Source organism: Orycteropus afer, unplaced genomic scaffold (assembly GCF_000298275.1).
Source record: "Orycteropus afer afer isolate SDZICR_OR568_19922 unplaced genomic scaffold, OryAfe1.0 scaffold00025, whole genome shotgun sequence".
Taxonomy (NCBI): Eukaryota; Metazoa; Chordata; class Mammalia; order Tubulidentata; family Orycteropodidae; genus Orycteropus; species Orycteropus afer.
The window spans coordinates 3,608,033-3,632,076 of record NW_006921612.1 but is presented as its reverse complement, the minus strand read 5'-3'; the positions used below and the strand labels follow the sequence as shown (position 1 = coordinate 3,632,076).

The following is a 24,044-nucleotide window of genomic DNA, read 5'->3' as shown; positions in this document are numbered from 1 at the left end:
AGATCTCTGATAAGAAAATAAGCAAATCAATACATTTACAATAAACCCATTGCCATCTAATTAATTCAGACTCATGGCAACCCCCAATAAGTTTTCAAGGCAGTAAGTCTTCAAAGAAATAGATTTCCTCATCTTCCTTCCATGAAGCAGCTGATGGTTTTGAACCACTGACCTCCTGGTTAGCAGCCAAATGCCTTAACCACTATGACACCAGAGCACCTTACCATTTACAATAGCCAGCAAAAAGATAAAATATTTGGGAATTTATCATACCAGGGATAAAAAAGACCTATACAAAGAAAACTACAAAACACTACTTTAAGAAACTGTAAGTGATCTGTATAAATGGAAGAACCTATCATGCTCATGGACAGGAAAACTGAACATTATAAAAATGTCAATACTATCCAAAGCAATCTATATATTCAATGTAATCCTGATGCAGATTCCATCAACATTCTCTAAGGACATGGAAAAACCAATCACTAGATTTTATATGGAAACGAAAGAGCTCTTGAATAAGCAAAGCAGTACTGAACGAAGTAGGAAGTGTCATATTCCCAGATCTAAAACCTACTGTACAGCCACAATAGTCAAAACAGGCTGGTATTGGTACAGCGACAAAGATATAGACCAGCGGAATAGAATTGGGAACCTAGAAATAGACCCATCCACCTTTGGATAGCTGATCTTTGACAAAGGGCCACAATCCATTAAATGGGGATGAGATCGTCTCTTTAACTAATGATGCTGGCAAAACTGGATATGCATTTGCAGAAAATGAAATAAGATCCACACCTCACACCACACATAAAAACTAAGTGAAAATGGATCAAGGACTTAAATGTGAAATCTAACAGTATAAAGTTCATCAAAAAAAGAAAAATTAGAGGTCTTAATATATGAGTTGGGTCTGACTCAACAGCATATAACAACAATATATAGACTACTAAACATAAGTAAAAATACGCAAACATTCAAAGATAATCTCAATAACTAGAACCTTCTAAAAATTAAATTCTTACATACATCAAAAGATTTCTCCAGAAGAGTAAAAAGAGAACCTACAGATGGGAGAAAAAAACTACTAACGACATATCTGACAAGGGACTTGCCAAACAATCCAATTGAAAAAAATGGACAGAAGACATGAACACACTTCACCAAAGATATTCAGGCAACCAACAAACACATGAAAAAATGTTTGCAATCATTAGCTGTTAGAGAAATGCAAATATAACAACTATAAGATACCATCTCACTACAGCAATAATAGCAAAGTTCAAAAAGACAGAAAATAACAAATGCTGGTAATGATGTATGTGGAGAGACTGGGATGCTTATACACTGCTAACAGGACTGTAAAATGATGTAACTTCTATGGAAAACACTATGATGATTCTTTCAAAAGTTAGAAATATCATTTGATACAGCAATCCTATTACTAGGTATGTATCGTAAAGAAGTGAAAGCCAGAATACAAATAGATATATGCACAGTCATGTTCATCATAGCACTATTCACAATACCAAAAAGATGGAAACAACCTAAGTATCCATCAAGGGATATCCTAACTATGGTACATATACACAATGGACTCCTACATAACCCTATAGAACAATGAAGAATGCACAAAACACCTCATAATTTGGAAAGACTTGGAGGACTTTATGCTGAGTGAAATAAGTCAATCACAGATGGACAAATACTATATTAGCCCACTACTGTAAAAGTCAAGGAAAGGTATACATATGGAAAGAAACTTTGTTGGTTACCAGGGATAAAAGAGGAGGAGAGGGAAAAATGCTACATATGTAAGAGGTCACTATTGACTTAGCTGAAGGGAAAAAGGCAATATACCAACAGCAAATGTACAAGAGGTATAGAAAAGATAAAAAACACTTTTACATACACAACACTGCATTATCAGTAATAACAAACAACAATCTAAAGGTGAATACATAGGTGGACAGGCTAAAAGGAAATACACCATGACCATATAAAAGTCTGGCAAATAGTATTTCTACATCCATAGTTGTATGTACTATAAGAATATCCATATATATAATAGACCTAACACAGCAAAGCTTGGATAACTTTCTAGCCACAGCCAAACACCTTGAGGAAACAAGTCAGTGGACCCGTGGGCTCAAGAATATGGTCACAGGGGACGTATAGCTCAACTGGCATAACATACTACACAAAAACATTGTTCAACATCCTACTTTGGTGAGTAGCAACTAGGGTATTAAAAGCTTTCAAGTGGTCATCTAAGATACAAGGATTGGTCTCTCCTCATATGGAACAAAGAAAAATGAAGAAAATCAAAGACACATGGAAACTACTAGTCCAAGGGACTAGTGGACCATGCAAACCTTAGCCTACATGAATCTTGAGACCAGAAGTACTAGATGGTGCCCAGCTACAACCATCAGCCACTCAAAAAAAGGGTCAAAATAGGAGATACTGGATAGAGTGGGAAAACACTGTGGAACAAAACTCAAAATCATTTAAGAAAAAAAAGAACAGGCTTACTGGTCTGATAGAAATCCCTAAGACTATGCCCCCTACTCACCCTTCAGGCCTGGTACTGAACTCACTTCTAGCCACGCAACAGATAGGCATACAGGGTGAATATTTTACACAGGTAGGTACACTCCTTAGAACAATCAACCATGGGAGATCAGAAGGGTAATACTGGCACAGGGAGATAGGTCATAGGATAGGAATGTATAGGAAAGGACATAGGGAAAAGTAACCACAGGGAAGAAGTGAAAAGACAGCTGTTACGTTATGGCGACTGCAATCAATGTCATGAAACAAAAGTGCATAAACTGTTCTCTGAAAATGAATCTGCTCTGTAAACGTTCACAAAAAACAATAAAAATAAAATTAAAAAATGGTGCCAACTGCATCACTCTGAGTAAGTATGGTTCTCTACAGTCTTGCCAATAATCCAATCGCATGCATTCATGTTGTTATATGTCCAAGTCATAGCGACCCCTCCTTGGGTTTCCGAGGCAGTATCACTACGGAAGTAGACTGCCCCATCTTCCTTCCAAAGAATGGCTGGTGGTTTGAAAAGGATCACTATACCACTTCCCCACCACTCATCTATCAGTTTGTTATACTATGGTGGCTTATGTGTTGCTGTGAACCTGGAGGCTATGCCACCATTATTTCAAACATCATCAGGGTCACCCATGGTGGACAGGTTTCAGCGGAGCTTCCAGACTAAGACAGCCTTAGAAGGAAGGGGCCATTCACTTCTCAAAGAAATGGCCAGTGAAAACCTTATGAATATCAGTAAAACCATGTCTGATATATTACTAGAAAACTTTATGAGTATCCCTGAAACAATGTCCAACATAGGGCCAGAAGATGAGCCCCTCAGGTCAGAAGGCACTCAAAATACGACTGGGGAAGAGCTGCCTCCTCAGAACAGAGCCAATCTTAATGATGTGGATAGAGTAAAGGTTTCAGAACTTCCATTTGCTGATGTGGCACAACTCAAAATGGAAAGAGAAGAAATACCTGCAAACAGCCATTCATGGAATGTATGAAGTATGAACCTAGGAAAACTGCAAGTTGTCAAAAATGAGATTGTTGAGGAGTTCTGGTAGCATAGTGCCTAAGGCACTTGACTGCTCACCAGAAGGCTGGCGGTTCAAACCCACCAGCCACTCCTCGGAAGGAAGGTTGGGCAATCCTACTTCCGTAGTGATACTGCCTCGGAAATCCAAGGAGGGGTCGCTATGAGTCGGGGCCGACTCGACGGCAAACAACAACATGAACCAAGGAAAACTGCAAGTTGTCAAAAATGAAATAGAACACATAAAAATTGATATCCTAGGCATTAGTGAGCTGAAATGGACTGGTTTAGGTCATTTTGAATCAGACAACCATATGATCTACTATGGCACGAATGACAAAACTGAAGAGGAATGGCGTGGCATTCATCATTACAAAGAATGTTTCAAGATATATTCTGAAGTACAATGTTGTCAGTGATAAGATGATATCCTTACGCCTACAAGGAAGACTAGTTAACACTACTATTATTCAAATGTATGCACCAACCACCAATGCCAAAGATGAGAAAATTGAAGATTTTTACCAACTTGTGCAGCTTAAAATTGACCAAACATGCAATCAAGATGTGTTGATTATCACTGATGACTGGAATGCAAAAGTTGGAAACAAAGAAGAATCACTGCAAGTTAGAAAATATGGCCAACGTGATAGAAATGATGCTGGAAATCACATGATAGAATTTTCCAAGACCAACAACTTACTTATTCATCACAAATACCTTTTTTCAACAACACAGTAGCTATAGACATGGACTTTACCAGACAGAGTACACAGGGATAAGACTGAGTACATCTGTGGCAAGAGGCAGTGGAGAAGCTCAATGTCTTCAGGCAAAACAGGGCCAGCAGCTGATTGTGTAACAGACCATCAACTGCTCACATGCAAGTTTAACTTGAAGTTGAAGACAATTAAAACAAGTCTATGAGAGCCAAAATATGACCTTGACCATATCCCTCCTGAATTCAGAGACCATCTAAAGAACAGATTTGATACACTGAACTCCAATGACCAAAAACCAGAGGAACTGTAGGATAACATCAAGAACATCATCCATGAAGAAAGCAAAAGGTTACTAAAAAGACAGCAAAGGAAGAAAAGACCAAAATGTATGTCAGAAGAAACTCTCAAACTTGCCCTTGAATGGAGAGTAGCTAAAGCAAACAGAAGAAATAACAAGATAAAAGAGCTGAGCAGAAGATGTCAAAGAGCAGTTCAAGAAGACAAAGTCAATTACTGTAATGAAATGTGCAAAGACCTGGAGTTAGAAAACCAAAAGGGAAGAACACACCCATCATTTCTCAAGCTGAAAGAATTAAAGAAAAAAATCAAGCCTCAAGTTACAATACTGAAAGATTCTATGGGCAAAATATTGAATAATGCAGGAGGTATCAAAAGAAGATGGAAGGAATATACAGAGTCACTGTACCAAAAAGAACTGGTTGATGTTCATCCCTTTCAAGCAGTGGTAATATGACCAAGGATCAATGGCACTGAAGCAAGAAGTCAAAGCTGTACTGAAGGAACTGGCAAGAAACAATGCTGCAGAAATTGATGGAATACCCACTAAGATGTTTCAACAAACAGATGCTGCACTGGAGGCACTCCCTTGACTATGCTAAGAAATTTGGAAGACAGCTACTTGGCTAACTGACTGGAAAAGATCCATATCTGTATCCATTCCAAAGAAAGGTGATCCCACAGAATGTTGTAATTATCAAACAGTATCACATGCAAGTAAAATCTTACTGAAGAAATAATTCAAAAATGGTTGCAGCAGTATATTGACAGAGAACTTCCAGAAATGCAAGCTGGAATCAGAAGAGGACATAGAATAAAGATTATCATTGCTGATGTCAGATGGATCTTGGCTCAAAGCAAAGAATACCAGAATGATGTTTGCTTGTATTTTACTGACTATGCGAATGCATTTGATCATGTGGATCATAACAAATAAAGGATAACAATGAGACAAACAGGAATTCCAGAACATTTAATTGTACTAATGAGGAACCTGTACATAGACCAGGAGGCTGTCGTTTGAACAGAACAAGGGGATACTGCATGCTTTATCAGAAATGAAGTATGCTAGGGTTCTTTCCTTTCACCATACTTACTAATCTGCAGGCTGAACAAATAATGCAAGAATCTGGACTATAAGAGGAAGAACACAGCATCAGGATTGGAGGAAGACTTATTAACAACCTGCGATACACAGACAACACAACTTTGCTTGCTGAAAGTGAGGATGACTCTAAAGCACTTATTGATAAAGATTAAAGACTACAGTCTACAGTATGGATTACACTTCAACATAAAAAGGAAAATCCTCACAACTGGACCAATAAGCATCATCACAATAAATGGAGAAAAGACTGAAGTTGTCAAAGATTTCATATTACCTGGTTCCACAATCAACACCAACGGAAGCAGCAGTCAAGACATCAGAAGACGTGTCGTACTGGGAAAATCTGCTGCAAAGGACCTCTTTCAAGTGCTGAAGAGCAAAGATGTCTCCTTGAAAGTTAATGTGCATCTAATCCAAGACACAGTATTTTCAATCGTCTCATATGTGTATAAGAGCTGGACAATGAACAAGGAAGACTAAAGAAGAGTTGATGCTTTTGAGTGATGGTGTTGGTGAAAAATACTGAAAGTACCATGGACTGCCAAAAGAACCAACAAATCTGTCCTGACAGAAGTGCTCCTTGGAAGCGAGAATGGACAGACTTTGTTGCACCTACTTTGGTCATGTTGTCAGAAGTGACCATTCTCTGGAGAAGGATATCATGCTTGGTAAGGTGGAGTGCCAGTGAAGAAGGGGAAGGCCTCAATGAGATGGACTGACACAGTGGCTACAACAATGGGCTCGGGTGTTGCAAGGATTGTGAGGCTGACAAAGGACTGGGCAGTGTTTTGTTCTGTTGTACGTAGGGTCACTGTGAGTCAGAGCCAACTCTACGGCACCTAACAACAACAGCTCTTCCAAGTCTCCCATTCCAGGGCTTTGACCTCTAATATTTCCATTCCAGATACTGTGACAAATCACCCAAATGGTAAAAATTCAGATCGGTTTCTCTTTTGCTCCCTTGTCCATGACAGAAGTGGTTCAAATCAGTTCAAAGCCTGGCTTAATAGCTAATCAGAATTGTCCTTAATCCAGAGACTGCTTGTACAGCATTAAATCAGTTATAAAGTGTCTAACCATACAATTATACAGTTGCTATGTCTCCATATTGTCCTCATATACGTCAGATTTTGTCAAATATATATATTACACTGATTGTAGCACCCTAATGCACACATGTATTACATCTAGTTCAAGTCCAATAAACAAAGAAATGAAGAGAAGAAAACGGTTAGCCTCTCATTACTTGTTCTTAGGGAAATCCATACTACCTTATACTAAAAGCATTGCTTTTCTCATTGCTCCATCAAAAGGAGTACCATTGTTGAGCAAAGCAACAGAATGTGTTGTTGTTGTTGTTGTTGTTATGTGCCGTCGAGTCGGACCCGACTCATAGTGACCCCTACTTGGGTTCCTGAGGCAGTATCACTACAGAAGTAGATTGCCCCATCTTCCTTCTGAGGAGTAGCTGGTGGGTTTGAACTGCCAGCCTTCTGGTTAGCAGTTAAGTGCTTTAGGCACTACACTACCAGAGCTCCCCAACAGAACATGACTCTCTGTAATTTAACCATAAGGATAAAAGGTAGAAGAGTTTTATACACTGAAGTGAGAAAAATGGAAATTATAACATTTCACATTGGTAGCACTTTGGCCTACAAAGATAAATTTAAGATTTATTTTTAGTAATTAAAAAGTCTTAGTTGGATGTCTCACGTATCTAAATCAATCTCAGTTAGTGAAGTAAGTATGTAATTAAACTGAAAACACTACATTAAAAGACAGTAGTTCTGACTGAAAATTTATATGTGAAACCAAGTTGGCCCTTATTCTAAATCATATTGATGCAGACTGAAAGAGACCTGGTGTTTATAGCACAATTCCCTTGTGGCATAGATGGGAATACGGAGGCTCTCAGAGACAGAATGGCAGACTAAGTTCATAAAGCCAATTTCTGGCATGGGCACAGAAATTAGATTCACAAAGCTGTTATTGATGTTTCACAAAACCATGATGTCCATAAAAAAGTAATAGAAAGAAAGGAAAAAAAACTGTATTACCAATTGGACTTCACCAAAAGCACCTCTTCCAATGACTTTTACAACATCATAGTCTTCTGCCTTCATCTGTAGACCTCTGATTTTCTTCACAATTTTCTCATCTATAATTTAAAAAATCACCATATTTGTAATATCAATATTTAAACAATACTTTTAAAAATCACCATATCTATAAACAAATTTTTATTTTAAGAAGCAAAACTTAGTTTTTCAGTTAAACCATTAGTTTAAACCTGTAAGTTTACAATGCTGTTTAAATATCTTAAGATATTAACTAATCTAATACCAATGAATCAAAAACCCTATGGTTTATTAATACACATAAACAAATAATACCGATTATTAAAAGGTAGCAAGTCAGATAAGCTACAGAGTGATGACCCAAGCAATCCAGGTGTGCATTCCGAATCATGACAGAAATTTTAAATTACTTCCCAGGTTAATTTTAGTAGTGAATTTTAATACACTACTTAAGTGAAATATGTTAACTCTATATATTGTAACTATAAAGAAAATTGTTTGATTTAGGATAATATCCTAATCTCTGACAATTCCAAATTTAAGAGTTTATTATGAAAATATAAATGATTATCATACTGGCTTTAGGAATTTCTTACTCTTAGAATTCAACTTCATTTACACTTTCATTGTGTCATCTATACTGCCAAGTATTTATTAAGAGTTAACCACTTTTATGAAATAATTGTCATCATACTATTTTTCATTAACTGCACTAAACTGTCTACATTTACACAAATATAAGCTCATTAGGCCTTCTAGGTAATATAAAGCAAAGTCTTAAAATTATCAATATTCATTTTAAACTTTTTTTTTAAGTTGGAAAAGAGAGGAATGCTTTGTTTTTTTTTTATTTTTTATTTTTTAAAAGCTTGTTTTACATTCAACGTCACGCATACATTTAGTTTCATTCCCCATTCGCCATGTCCAACCTAACCCAGTCTCCTCCCCTCCCTACCCTGCAACCCTCCTCCTATGCCCCTCATAATTATGCACTCTTGTTTGTCATGCATTTTCTCAGTCTGAATGTTGGTCCTTTGGTGTCCCATGGTCTCTTGCTCTGAGAGATGAATTACCATTGAGAGTGTGGGTGCAGCATCCTGGGTTAAGTGGTCTGCATGTACATCTTGTTAACTACTGGGCTGAGAGACTGCCCCTGGGGATGAATTTTATTCCAGGCGCCATTCATTTAAAATGTTTGCAAATGCTATGAAGAACCTGTCCTGAAATAGTGAAAGTCTTAATAGTTTACATAAAACTGTGTATACATCACTGTGCATCATACTACTATTTAGTTTTATAGTTTTCTTTGAAAAAAGTATGGGTTTTTAAATAAATTAAGTGATGAACTAAAAAAAATTTTAATAGTTTGTGGACTGTATCATATTACTCAAACAGTAATCTCATCAATAGTACAGCTATGTGATCAGATAATAAAGTTTAAATACAACTTACATCTATTTAAGAAATTATCTATATTCTTGTTTTTCCTCAAAGCAGGAAAATCCAAATCAAGGACCAAGGAATTCAAGCCATCCTGTTTTACAAAAAAGAAAAAGAAAGTTGTTACAATTTCCAAACATTCAAAATAAATGTCTTTAAAGTTTGTATGGTTGCTTTCACCGAAGAAATGCCAAGCCACTTTGGTATGATGTTTGCCCAGTGGGTCCCTATTTAGCAGCTTTAGTGGTTTTCTAACTACTGCTAGAGAATATTAGAATTGACTCTATCATATATTATTATCCTCGTTCACCTTATGCACTATCAGAAGCTCAAGATGCCATCACTGGAATGACTGTCCCCATATTACCATCCTCAATCCTCCCAAGCCTTTCTCTTTACATTTCCAAACTCAAAGGCAATGATTCCACCCATGCTAAGGAGTAACTTTCCCCATGTTTCCTTAACTGAAACATGGCTAGCTATTTCCTAATGGCATTGTTTTCTCCTGTATCTCTATGGAATGTAGGCTTTGTCAGGTGTTACTATTTTTTTTTCCCCTCCCAACTCACATATTTCAAGTATGAATCTTGTAGCATAGTGCCTAAGGCACTTGACTGCTAACCAGAAGGCTGGAAGTTCAATCCCACCAGCCACTCCTCAGAAGGAAGATTGGACAATCTACATCCATAGTGATACTGCCTCAGAAACCCAAGGAGGAGTCGCTATAAGTTGGGTCCGACTCAATGGCACGTAACAACAACAAAGGTAAGACTAATATCAATGCTCTCTTTTGCCACCTAATTCGACATCAATATAACTTCTCCTCCCTCCTTCTTCAAAGACTTTTTCTTAAAGCTCAGGTCTCCAAACTTTAACACTTACAAGTCCTACTTGATATTATATACTGAACCCCTAATCACTCCTCTACCACTTCATGATGAGTTTATGTTTCTTACTACCATTACTTCAACCATCATTCCTTGGGCAGAGACTAAAAAAGTGGTTAGAATGTGCTCTACAACCAAGTTACTTAGGTTCAAATCCTAATCCCATTCATACATGACTTGGGTAAATTATTTAACCTTTTTCTGTGCCATTATTTCCCTCCTATGTAAAGTGGGGAGGGAGGAAGGGACGGAGAGAAGGATAGATATCCCTGTGAATGTTTAAGTCTCTAGGAATAGTCAGGACCTGTTCCAAATGTTTATTTGAAGTAGTCTGTTTATTTATTCCTCTCAGTAACCAACTTGGAAAGTAATATTATAATCCTTGAAAGGACTAAAAGGGGCCTACATGATCCAAATTGTAGTACTTCTCTGACCTCAACTCTGATTGTTCCCCGAGAAGCTCTGGCGGCAAAATACCTAATGCATCCGACTGCTAACCAGAAGGCTGGGGGTTCAAACCCACCAGCCAGTCCGCAGAAGGAAAACAGGGCAATCTACTTCCATAATGATTTACCACCTTAGAAACCCAACGGGGGTTTGCTATGGGTCAGAATCAACTGGACGGCAGTGGGTTTGGTTTTTTTTTTTGGGGGGGGGGGGGAGGGAAGGGGTTGGTAAAGTGGCTTCCTTTCCACCTTTCCTTGCTGTTCCTCAACCAACTGAGCATAATGCAACCTAAAGGATAGCTCCTCCACTTCCTTCCAGTGTCTGCTCAGTATTCAAATTCTCTGTAAGCTTTCACTGGCCATGCTTTTTCAAACTGCAACCATACCATTCTCTCCATAGCATTTCATTCCCACCCCTCTTTTTCCTCTTTCTTGCATACAAACGTTCAAACAGCAATACCCATAAAAGCCAAAAAAATAACACCTCAACTGAATGTGGTATGTACCCATACATTGGAGTATTATCTGTCATAAAAAAAGAATGAAGTACTAATATACGCTCTTGAAAACTTTTATTAAATGAAATAAGGCAAATCCAAAGGGACAATTACTGTATAATCTCACTTACATGAAACATGATACTAGACAAATGCATAAAGATAGAAAATACATTAGTGGAATAAGTGTGAATGGGTACGAGGTTTCTTTATGGAGTGGTAAAACTGCTGTGAAATTATAGTGATGGTTACACAACTTATAAATACACTACAAAACACTGAATTGTACACAAGTGATTACATCCCAATAAAGTGTCTCCATTCAAATGATTAAATTTTATGTTATATATAGTTTACTTATTTTGTAACCCTGATGGTTGCTCATTGATTTATATCCAGAACCTAGAAGAGTGCCAAACATATTCCAGGCTCTCAATAAATATGTTACATGAATGAATTCTTTCCTTTCTCTTCAGCATAAAGTGGTCCATCTCTATTGGGTCATTCCTATCATTATGCATATACAGGTAGTCGTCCCTCTGCACAGTTCCCATATGCAGGAATTTCACAGCTACCATTATTTACATAAATAAAACCAGTACCCCAGCACAGTTCAATTTTCAGTGAGTACATTATATTAAAACCCAAAAAACAAGCCCACTGCAGACAGTCAACTCCAAGTCACAGCAACATTTTAAGACAGACTAGAATTGCCTTCTGGGGTTTCTTTCCAAGGCTGTAATCTTTACAGAAGGAGACTGCCACATCTTTATATTGAGGAGCAGCTGGCGGGTTTGAACTGCCGATCTTTCAATTAGCAGCAAAGCACTTAACCACTATCCACCATGGTTCTTGCACACTCAATTAACTGTGAATAACTGCAACAACTACAAATTTCATTGTTGTCAAGCTCACTTACAGCAGAAGCTAATTCAGTGCTCTGCAGATAAGTCAATATATGAACAAATACTTGCTCGATAAATGAATAAACACAGCTATTCATAAAGTTTTCCAGTAATGTATCAGTGTTTTACTGCTATTCATAAGACTTTCAGTGGCCAGTTTTTTCAGAAGTGGATGGTCCTGTCCTTCTTCCCAGTCTGTCTTCACCTAGAAGCTCTGCTGAAACCTATCCACCATGAGTGACCTTGCTGGTATCTGAAATAGCAGTGGCATAGCTCTAGCCTCACATCAATATGCAAGCCACCAGAGTTTAACAAAGTGACAGATTAGGGGTAGGAACAAACAAAAGAACAGTAATATAACAGGTCCTTTGCAATCATATGTAGCTCCTACTGGAGCTTAGGGAGCTCTGGTGACGTAGTGCCTAAGGCATCTGACTGCTAACCAGAAGGCTGGCAGTTCAAACCCACCAGCCACTCCTTTGAAGACTAGGCAATCTACTTCCATAGAGATTACCATCTTGAAAACACAAGGAGGGATCACTATCAGTCAGATTCAACTCTACAGCAGTGAGACTGGATCTTAATTTAAAAGCATGACTTTACCATCTCAGATTCCAAAGGCTAAGCACATAGTTCATCTGTGACACATAAAATCGTAAAAAAAAAAAAGGAATTGAACATTGTTAAGCCCCCAAAAAAGAAGCAATCTACATTGCTATGCCTCACTGTATGTTTGAAAAACACTAAGAACTGAAACTCCACAAACAGCATATCAATGTTTCATCACATATCTGGCAACAGAATAATGCCTTTAGGCCCTGGCTAACTGTGTTTAAAAAAAAATAATAATTCATCTCAGTAACACATTATTCAGAGAATCTTCCCTATAAATGTATTGATTTAAGTTAATTTCCTCATTATCATATTACCTGATAGCCATGTTACCTTCTTTTATGGCATATGTTGTTGTCAGATGCCATCTAGTCAGCTCTGACTCATAGTGACCCTATGTACAACAGAATAAACACTGCCTGGTCCTGCACCATCCTCACTATACTCGAGCCCATCATTGCAGCCATTTTGTCAATCCATCTTATTGAGGGTCTTCTCCTTTTTCATTGACCCTCTACATTACCAAGCATGACATCCTTTTCCAGGAAGTGGTCCCTTCTGACAACATGACCAAAGTAGAGAGGAAGTCTGGCCATTCTTACTTCCAGTCCATGGTATTTTCAGTATTCTTCACCAACACCACAATTCAAAGACATCAACTGTTCTCTGGTTTTCAGTATATATCACAGTTTAATTTTACACTTCTTCTATGATGATCTGACTTATGTTTGTCTCCCCGATAAAACAATTAAGCCATGAGGACAGGTACCTTTTATTTAGATTTGCTCATCCCTGCATTATCATAGACTGCTGGAGTGCCAAGTATGTTGCAGTCCTTCAATAAATTTTGTTGTTGTTGTTGTTGTTAGGTGCTGTCAAATCAATTCCAATTCATAGTGACCCCATTTACACTGCCATCAAGTCAATTCCAACTCACAGTGACCCCCATAGGGTTTCCAAGGCTGTAAATCTTTTTGGAAGTAGATTGCCTCATTTTCCTCCTGCGGAGCAGCTGGTGGGTTTCAACTGCCAGCCTTCTGGTTAGCATCCGAATATCTTACTCACTGCACCACCAGAGCTTCTTGGAAACCCTATGGGACAGTTACACCCTGTCCTATAGGGTCACTGTGAATTGGAATTGACTCAAGGGCAACAAGTTTGGTTTGATTAACACATACTTATAAATTTACATTTTTACTTGAGATTTTATCTTTATACATATTCATATTTGAAAATTATTCTATTTAGTATCACTTTTTAAGAAATCAATTCTGAATATTTTTAGGATACAAGTATTTTAATTAATATGGGGATTCAGTCACAAAGCAAGCTGAGTTAGCTTAGGACTTGACTGAAAACCTATGTCAATATTTTTTTTTCAATGTCTATGACTTCAGCTGTGATTCTTTTCTGAAAAACTGATACTGAAATTGAAATGAAGGAAGAAATATTTGCAGGCCTGGAATTAGATTCACTCTAATGAATGGCTCAACTCTGAGCCAAACAATAGACAAGGCTATGATCTGAACACCAGTGAGATGAACCCTTTAAAAGAGTCAACCATGGATGATCAGAAGAGCAGTATCTGCACAGGAAGAAAAAGCTAGGCAGGAAGGAATGCATAGGTAAGGACATAGGGAAGGAAAGGGTAATTACACATAAGAAGCGGGAGGAGAGCTGGTACATTGTGGGGATTATAATCAGTGTCACCAAACAAAATGTACATGAACTGTTGAATGTACAATTATGTCTTATAAAATAGCATCCAAATCACAATAAAAAATTTTAAAAATTGTATTTTAAAGAATAAAATTAATTCTATTTGCCCCTTTCTCCATTTCCAATTGTATAAAAATGACAAGAGAACATTTGAAAGTCATTGTTGTTGTTGTTGTTATGTGCCATCGAGTCGGCCCCGACTCACAGCGACCCCTCCTTGGGTTTCCGAGGCAGTATCACTACGGAAGTAGGATTGCCCAGCCTTCCTTCCGAGGAGTGGCTGGTGGGTTTGAACCGGCAGCCTTCTGGTTAGCAGTCAAGTGCCTTAGCCACTATGCTACCAGAGCTCCCTTTGAAAATCATAGTCCCACTAAAAGAAAGCACCATTACCACAAAATATTCAAGGACCAGAAAGAAAAATGTCAAGCAATGAGGAAGAACTACAGTCACAAAGATCTGCTAAATTGCAAGCTGAAGGCGGTGAGATATTTAACGAGAATTGTTAGACGCGGTGAAGTCACTGCTCTCGACTTATGATAATGACCCCATGCACAAAAGAACAAAATGGTAACAGTCCTGTGCCATTCCCTTAGTCAGTGTCAAATGGAATCACTGTGATCCACAGGATTTTCAATGTCCAATTTTTGGATGTAGTTCACTAGGCCTTTCTTCCTAGTCTGTCTTAGTCTCAAAGCTCTGCTGAAACCTATCCAACATCACAGCTACCCGCAAGACTCTACTGACAGATGGGTGGTGATTACACTTGAGGTGCACTGGCTGGGAATCAAACCAGGTCTCCCATATAAAAGGTAAGGATTCTACCACTGAACCACCACTGAGAATTAAAAGGGCCTACACAAAGTGAGGATTCCATGGGTGGTGCAAATGGTTAATTGTACTAAGCTGCTACAAAGGTTGGAGGTTTGAGTCTACTCAGAGGGACTCCACAAGAAAGGCCCAGCAATTTACTTCCAAAAATTCAGTTACTAAAAACCCTATGAAGCACAGCTCTATGCCCACACACATGAGGTCTACATAAGTCAAAATCAACTCTACAGTTTGTCTGTTTAAATGAAGTGAAAGACCAAAACCAAACCAGAGTACTAGGAACTCAGTAGCTAGGGTGAAAACCCTAGCCTCTAAAAAATTACAATGTAAATAATATTACTGCCTAAGTTTTATATGGGAGCTCTGGTAGCATAGTGGCTAAGACACTTGCCTGCTACCCAGATGGCTGGTGGTTCAAACCCACCAGCGACTCCTCGGAAGGAAGGTTGGGCAATCCTACTTCCATAGCGATACTGCCTCAGAAACCCAAGGAGGGGTCGCTATGAGTCGGGTTTGACTCAACGGCACATAACAACAACAACAACAACAACAACAAGTTTTATATGAAATTGCGTAACTAGGAAAGTCGGATATAGCTTTCATCAAAATCCTGAGCTAAGCCCACAGCTTCCACAATGACTACATTTACCACATGTCCACTTTATTGGCTGGCATCCTTGAACAGATATATTAGAAATTGGTTATGGACTAGAAGACCTCAAGAAGGTAAGCACAAAATCACAAAGAGCCATGAGCTGAGATAAAGAAAGACATATTCAAAACAAAAGAACTTTACATTCCAGAAAAACCAATAACCAAAAATCCAAAGCAATGAAGAAAATTAGTACTAGGTTAATTTCTCCACCAGGAGCCCTAGTGGTGCAAAGATTGATTTTAGTTTTATTCCTCAAAAAGCTGTTATCAGTGTTATTTATATACAAAGACCCATTTGTTCATATCCTGGGACAGCATCTCTAGCTGCCCTAATATAATAGTGTTTTAATTTTACCTGAGACAGGGTTTCTTAATGACTCCAAAATGCTCCCACTCTATTGCAGGCTTCTATTATACACTCAAATATACTCTCCTATATATACTCTTGGCTACTAACCAAACAGTTGGAGGTTCAAATCCCCCTAGTGGCTCTGCAGGAAAAAGACCTGGAGATCTGCTTCCATTAAGATTACAGCCAAGGGGAGTTTCAGAAGATGGTGGAATACGCAGATAAGCTACAAAGACCCTCTGCAACAAAGCAATGAGAAACCAACTGAAACCGATACAGAAGACAATCCTGGAACCCTAAACTTTGAAAGGAAAGATAAAGAAGTGGAATAAATACCAACCTGTAGAAGAACCTGAATGAAACAGTCAGTAAGGAGACAAATGGAGCTGCGTACTGCCAGCTGTCCTCAGGGCACATCCATTTTGAATATTCCCTGATAGCAACCTAAGAATCAGCTCTGCTCACCAAGGCTGCACAGGGAAGGGCTAAATTGTTGCCTGACAACTAGAAGGGAGAACAACAAGGAAGGGGACAGGCGGACATGTAGACAGCCAGAAGCTGTCCTAAGGGCACAGCCACTTTGGATGTTTCCAAGTGGCCAACATTTTGAATGTGTGCAGGTGGTTTTCTTGCTTGGACTATGACCTGATAGTAGGCTCTACCTGCTGAAGACTGCAAAGACAACTGCATTGGAGACTGACGACCAGAGAGGTACAATATTCCTGTTACTCTTGTACCCTGTGCCCTTTTGGTGAATAAGGGTGTGGCTACCACCACTCCCACTTCCACCCACCTTCTTCACTTGAGGGGGTTCCATGCTAGCCTGTGCCATGGCAGAACATGGGTGCTGCTGTGCCCCGCCCCCAACAGTTTTGTTTCTGTATGTTTTTAAATAATTATTTTTATCTTCCTCCTTTCTTCCTCTTTTTTTACCCGCCCCCCCCCCCCAGTTTTTTCCTCTTTCCCATCCCTGGTTCTTGTTATTGTTTTCCTTTTACTCTTCCCTTTTCCTGGATCCCTTGTTTTTTCTTTCTTTTGCTTCTTCCCATGATTCTTCCTTTTGCAGTTTTCTCTATTCTTTTACTCTTGCTGTTTTCTTTCATTCTGCCCTCACCAGATAGTGTACCTTTTTTTGTTTTCTCTCTTTTGCATTACCTTTTTTTATCCTTTTTTTTTAACATATTTTGAAAATGTTTCGTCTTATTTGTCTTTTGTATGTGTGTGTGTGATTGTTCCTGTTTATTTATGTGGCTTGATTTTTTGTTCTTCTTTTGATTTTTTTATTGGTGGGTTTTTAAATTTTTGGCTAAGTGAGTGGGAGTTAGCAACCATTCCTACACAACCCAACCATGGCTGAACCTCCTGAAGCCCCATCCACTTAGTGAGGGGTACCACTTGCTTGTGCACCAACTGACCAAACATAAACAGCCGCTAATACCACTCAACTCCCTCAATTGCTCTTTAGGAACAGCTAACAAATGTCTGTGTACACACTCTCATTCTCTATTACACCCACCAGGAGACAGGAGGTGAGTGCCTAAATGCTAACAATTAGTGAATAAAGGAGCATAATACCCTGTTCACACAGATATATCTAAACAAATAAAGGGGGGGGATCTGTATATCACATCTATATACAACCACAAAATAAACATAAATACACCACCACAATGTCTCAGAGAAAACAGACCATCACAGTGCACACCTAAAAGGAAGATAAAATAGTAGAAACAAGGGACCAGAATACCAACCTGAAAACATCCCTGAGGAAGAAGCAGCATTCAAACCCACTGATAAGGAACTGAAAAGGATTATATTTGAGCACCTTCAATGGATTGAGAGATACATCAAGGAAAACAATGACAAAACTCTAGGAAAATAACACAAGAATAAACTGACAAAATAAACACAAAATTAGAAATGATACAAAAACAGAAAACAGGATTAATACTAAGATTTCAGAAATAGATAACATACTGAATGGGCAAAAGAGCAGAATCAAATCAATGGAAGACAGAATTAATGAGAAGACAAATATCTCAATTAAAAAAAAAAAAAAAAACCTCACTGCCATTGAGTCAGATCCAACTCAGAAAAACCCCTCCTTGGGTTTTCAAGGCAATATCACTATGGAAATAGATTGCCCAATCTTCCTTCCAAGGAATGACTGGTGGGTTTGAACCACCAGCCTTCTGGGTTACCAGCCAAATGTTTTAGGTGTTACATTGTTAAGGGATAAATCAGATCAACACATAACGAAGAAAGCCAAAGATTCATGTGGGATACCATCAAGAGGAATAACCTACATATAATCACAATTCCAGAACAGGAAAAGACAGATAAAACCACTGAGAAAATTGTCTAAGATTTGTTGGAAAAGGACTTCCCTAGTATGATAAAAGAATATATCCATTCAAGAAGTTCAATGAACCCCAAACAGGATAGACCCCAAAAGAAAAACACCAAGACATATCATCATCAAACTCACCAAAACCAAAGACAAAGAATCTTGAAAGCAGCACGGGATACACAAAAAGTTACCTATAAATAGCAACCAACAAGACTTCTTGTTGTTGTTATGTGCTGTCGAGTCAGACCCAACTCAATAGTGACTCCTCCTTGGGTTTCCAAGGCAGTACCACTACAGAAGTAGATTACCCAACCTTCCTTCCAAGGAGTGGCTGGTGGATTTGAACCGCCAGGCTTTTGGTTAGCAGTCAAGTGCTTTAGGCACTATGCTACCAGAGCTCCCACCAATAAGACTAAGCTCTGATTTCTCAGCAGAAACCACACAGGCAAGAAGACAATGAGATGGTATATATGAAACCCTGAAAGAAAAAAATATCCAACAAACAGTTAACATACCCAGCAAAACTGTCTATCAAATATGAGAGTGCAATATGGAAATTTATGGATAAGCAAAAATTAAGGGAATTTGTTAAAACCAGACCGACTTTACAAAAGATGCTAAAGGGAGTCCTTCAGACAGAGAACCAACAACAGCAAACAACAACCTATAATTAACAAATATGATGATATAACCTAGAAACCAACCCAGTTAAAGAAGTATCCAAAGTAAAATAAGCTTGCAAGATTATAAACAGGGAACCAGATATATCAATTGGTAAATGAGGACAACTACAATTGAAAATGAAGGAATAAATAGTGTACTTACAGAATTTCTAAATGGAGAGGAAGTCAAACAACTGAAAGACAGAACAGACTGTTTTAAACTTGGAAAGAAAATTATAAATTACAGGGTAACCTCAAAAAAAATAGTAAACCTTTGCATTAACATAAAAAAAGAGGACAAGCTACAAATACTTAGCAAATACTAACACAATAGGAGCTCTGGTTGCGTAGTGCCTAAGGCACTTGACTGCTAACCAGAAGGCTGGAGGTTCAAACCCACCAGCCACTCCCTGGAAGGAAGATGGGGCAATCTACTTCTGTAGTGATACTGCCTCGGAAACCCAAGGAGGGGTTGCTATGTGTCAGGTCCGACTCGATAGCACGTAACAACAACAACACAACAGCAATGAATGAGATAATTAAGGCAACTCATAAGCAAAATGAGCTCAGCATAGAAAATGATATGGAACAAATAAATCAGCAACACCACAAAAAAACACATAACAAAGTGACATCAATAAACTCGTACTTGTTGATAATTACACTGAATGTAAATGGATTAAATAAAGCACTCAAGAGACAAGAGAGCTGCAGACTGGATAAGAAAACATAACCCATCAATATGCTGTCTACAAGAGACTCACCTTAGACACAAAGATCAAAATAGACTAAAAAGGATGGACTCCTCCCAAATTCATTTTATGAAGCAAGCATAACTCTGATACCAAAACCAGGCAAAGACATCACCAGAAAGGTAAGCTACAGACCAATGTCCCTCATAAATATAGATGCAAAAATCTTCAACAAAATCTTAGCCAACAGACTCCAAAAGCATATCAAAAAATTACATCATGACCAAGTGGGATTCAGAACATGTATGCAAGGATGGTTCAACATTAGAAAAACAATCAACATCATCCATCACGTAAGTAAAATAAAGGTAAAGAATCAGATGATCATATCAATAGATGCATAAAAGATATTTGGTAAAATCCAATATCCATTCCTGATAAAATCTCTGAGAAAAATAGTAATACACAAGGGAAATTCCTCAACATAATAAAGGGTGTATTTGCAAAATCAAGAGCCAATGTTAATCTCAATGGAGAGAGACTGAAACCACTCCCCTTGCAAACAGGAATCAGACAAGGATGCCTTCTATTTCCACTTCTATTCAACACTGTACTGGAAGTCCCAGCTAGGGCAGTAAGGCAAAAAAAAGAAATCAAAGGCATCCAAATTGGTAAGGAAGAAGTAAAATTGTTCTTATTTGCAGATGATCTGATTCTATATATAGAAAACCCAAGAGTCTAGGCTACTACTGGAACTTATTACAAGATTTAGCATAGTGGCAGGATACAAGATCAACATACAAAAATCAGTTGGATTCCTCCACACCAGCAAAGAGGTCTGTGAAAAGGAAAGCAACACCATTTACAATAGCTACCAAAAAGATAAAATACTTGGGAATAAATCTTACCCAAGAACACAAAAGACCTATACAAAGAAAACTACAAAACACTGCTTCAAGAAGCTGTATGAGATCTACATAAATGGAAGAACATACCATGCTCACAGATAGGAAGAATGGACATTGTGAAAATGTCAATACTACCCAAAGCAATCTATACATTCAATACAATCCCGATCTAGATTCCATCAACATTCTTTTAAGGATATGGAAAAACGAGTCACTAATTTTATATGGGGGAGCTCTGGTGGCACAATGCCTAAGGCATCTGACAGCTAACCAGAAGGGTGGCAGTTCAAACCCACCAGCCACTCCTCGGAAAGAAGACTGAGCAATCTACTTCTGTAGAGATACTACCTCGGAAACCCAAGGAGGGGTCATTATGAGTCGAATCAACTCAATGGCAGTGAGTTTGGTTTTTTTTTGTTTGTTTGTTATTGTTTTATTTTATATGGAAAGGAAAGAAACCTTGGATAAGCAAAGCACTGCTGAAGAAGAAGAACAAAGTAGAGATCTCACACTCCCAAATCTCAAAACCTACTACACAGCCACAGTTGTCAAAACAGACTGTTACTAGTACAATGAAAGGCACATAGACCAGTGGACCATAATTGAGAACCCAGAAACAGATCCAACAACCTATGGTCAGCTGATCTTTGACAAAGGGCCAGAATCTATTCAATGGGGAAGAGATAGTCTCTTTCACAAATGGAGCTGGCAAAACTAGATATGCAGAAAAAAGAAACAAGATCCATACCTCACACCATACACAAAAACTAATGCCAGATGGATCAAAGACTTATGTGAAACCTAAAACTATAAAGTCCATCAAAGAAAAAATAGGGACAAACTTAGGGGCCCTAAATTATGGCATAAATAGGCTACCAAACATAACAGTAAGATATACAAACATCAGAAGACAAACTAGATGATTGAGACCTTCTAAAAATTAAACTTTAATGTGCATCAAAAGACTTCTCCAAAAGAGTCAAAAGAGAACCCACAGAATGGGAGAAAAGATTCAGCAGTGACATATCAGACAAAGGACTTATCTCTAAAATTTATTCAAAACTCCAACACCTCAACATCAAAAAGACAAATAATCCAGTTAAAAAATGGGCAGAAGACATGAACAGACATTTCACCAAAGAAGGTAATTCGGGCAGCCAACAAACACATGAAGAAATGTTCATGATCATTAGCCATTAGAGAGATACAAATCAAGACAACCATGAGATACCATCTCATCCCAGCATTGATAGCAAAGTTCAACAAGACAGAAAATAACAAATGTTGGTGAGGAAGTGGAGAGATTGGGACTCTTAAGACTCTGCTGGTGGGACTGTAAAATGATACCACCACTGTGGAAATTGGTGTAGTGATTCCTTAAAAAGTTGGAATTAGAAATACCATTTGATCCAGCAATCCTATTATTAGGTATATATCCTAAAGAAGTGAAAGGCAGCACACGAATAGACATATGCACATCCATGTTCACTGCAGCACTAGTCACAATAGGAGAAAGAAATGGAAACAACCTAAGTGCCCATCAACTGAGGAATGGATAAACAAACTGGTACATACAGACAATGGAATACTATGCAACCCTAAAGAATAATGTAGAATCTGCAAAACAATACGTAACGTGAATGAACTTGGAGGACATTATACTGAGTGAAATAAGTCAATCACAGAAGGACAAATATTGTATTCACCCACAATTGTAAAAAGTCAAGAGAAAGTTCATACACGTAAGGAAACTTTCTTGGTTGGTTACCAGGGAGGGGAGGGAAGAGGAGGCTAAATTCCTAGATAGGTTGGGGGCAGGGGGATATACATATATACGGAAGACTATCAGTGGTTATCGTGTCAGAAGAAGGGGGAAAAGGGGAAGCTTTTGCTTGCAGGGCATTGAGTTTATGCTAATGGTGGTGAAATATTTTGGAAAAGGATAGTAATAACAGTGGCACAACATGAAAAATGTCATCAATGTCCCTGAACTGTAAACAGGAAGGTTGTTATGTTGGTGAATGTCTTGTTGTATATGTTTTCACCACAATAAAAGTTTAAAAAAAAAAAAGATTATAGCCACAAAAACACTATGGGACAGTCCTACTCTGTCACATTGGGTCATTATTAGTCAAAGTCGACTCAATGGCACACAGTAACAATTTCTCCAGTACAACGGAGAGAGGTAGCAATGACCACTCAACTCACCAATTAAAGTAATGAGCCAGACAGCTCACCTGCTTTGCCTTCAATTGTCCCCAGTGTAAATTGACGGTAGGTGACATTAACCCTTATGGCCATTTCTTAATCAGAGCTTGTACCATGAGTATATATAGAAGTCTGCAATAGAATGGGAGTATTTTGGAGTCATAAGGTTGTCTGTTTCAGGTAAAATTAAAACACTATTAGAGCAGGTAGAGATGCTGTCCCAAGATATAAATCAATGAATATTTGTACATAACACTGTTAACTGTCTAGAGTTCCCTAGGGTAACAGCTTTTTGAGGAACACAAAAGCCTGAACAAACCTGAATCAGAACTGAAAGAAAACAATGATAATACTACTGCTATTAAAGAAAGTTTTACAGTGTAGAGAGTATATACAAACTCGTTTAAAACCAAACCAAACTCACTGCCGTTGAGTCGGATTTGACTCATAGTGACCCCTCCTTGGGTTTCCAAGGTGTTATCACTACGGAAGTAGATTACCCAACCTTCCTTCCGAGGAAGTGTCTACCCCTGGGATTGAGCTATTATAACAAAGTTATATCTCTAAATGTTAGTAGGTCATTTACCAGTATGGAAAAATTTTAAACTTTCAAACATGGTTGTAATAACAGTTGAGTGAACTAAGAATACTATAAAGCACTCTTCAAATCCATTCCTTCTGAGAGGTTTAGTGTCAATACAGAATTTGCTGGCAGCGATCTCAAAAATGAGATAATGTGACAATGGCAAACAATTGTTACCAAAAAAAGAAAAGGAAAATGAGGTACTTGGAAATTGTACTTCCTGGAGTCCTGGGTGGTGCAAACAGTTAAGCAGTTAAGTGCTTAACTACTAGCTAAAAGGTTGGTAGTTCAAACACACCCAAATATGCCTCAGAAGACAAGCTTGGAGATCTGCTTTCAATAGGTCACTTGGAAAAAACCCTATGGAGCAACTGTTGTTGTTGTTGTTGTTATGTGCCGTCGAGTCAACACTGACTCATAGCGACCCCTCCTTGGGTTTCTGAGGCAGTATCACTACGGAAGTAGGATTGCCCAACCTTCCTTCCGAGGAGTGGCTGGTGGGTTTGA

At 38.3% G+C, this 24,044-nt stretch overlaps 1 protein-coding gene across 1 annotated transcript in view; it reads right to left on the bottom strand.

The window, feature by feature from the left end:
* ROCK2 (Rho associated coiled-coil containing protein kinase 2) overlaps window positions 1-24,044 on the bottom strand; it is a 231,547-nt gene that overhangs the window by 109,079 nt on the left and 98,424 nt on the right. The window contains exons 2-3 of the mRNA XM_042783674.1: window positions 9,250-9,331; window positions 7,777-7,877 (exon numbers count right to left, since the gene is read on the bottom strand). Coding sequence (XP_042639608.1) covers window positions 7,777-7,877; window positions 9,250-9,331 — 183 coding nt within the window. The remainder of the gene's footprint in view (window positions 1-7,776; window positions 7,878-9,249; window positions 9,332-24,044) is intronic.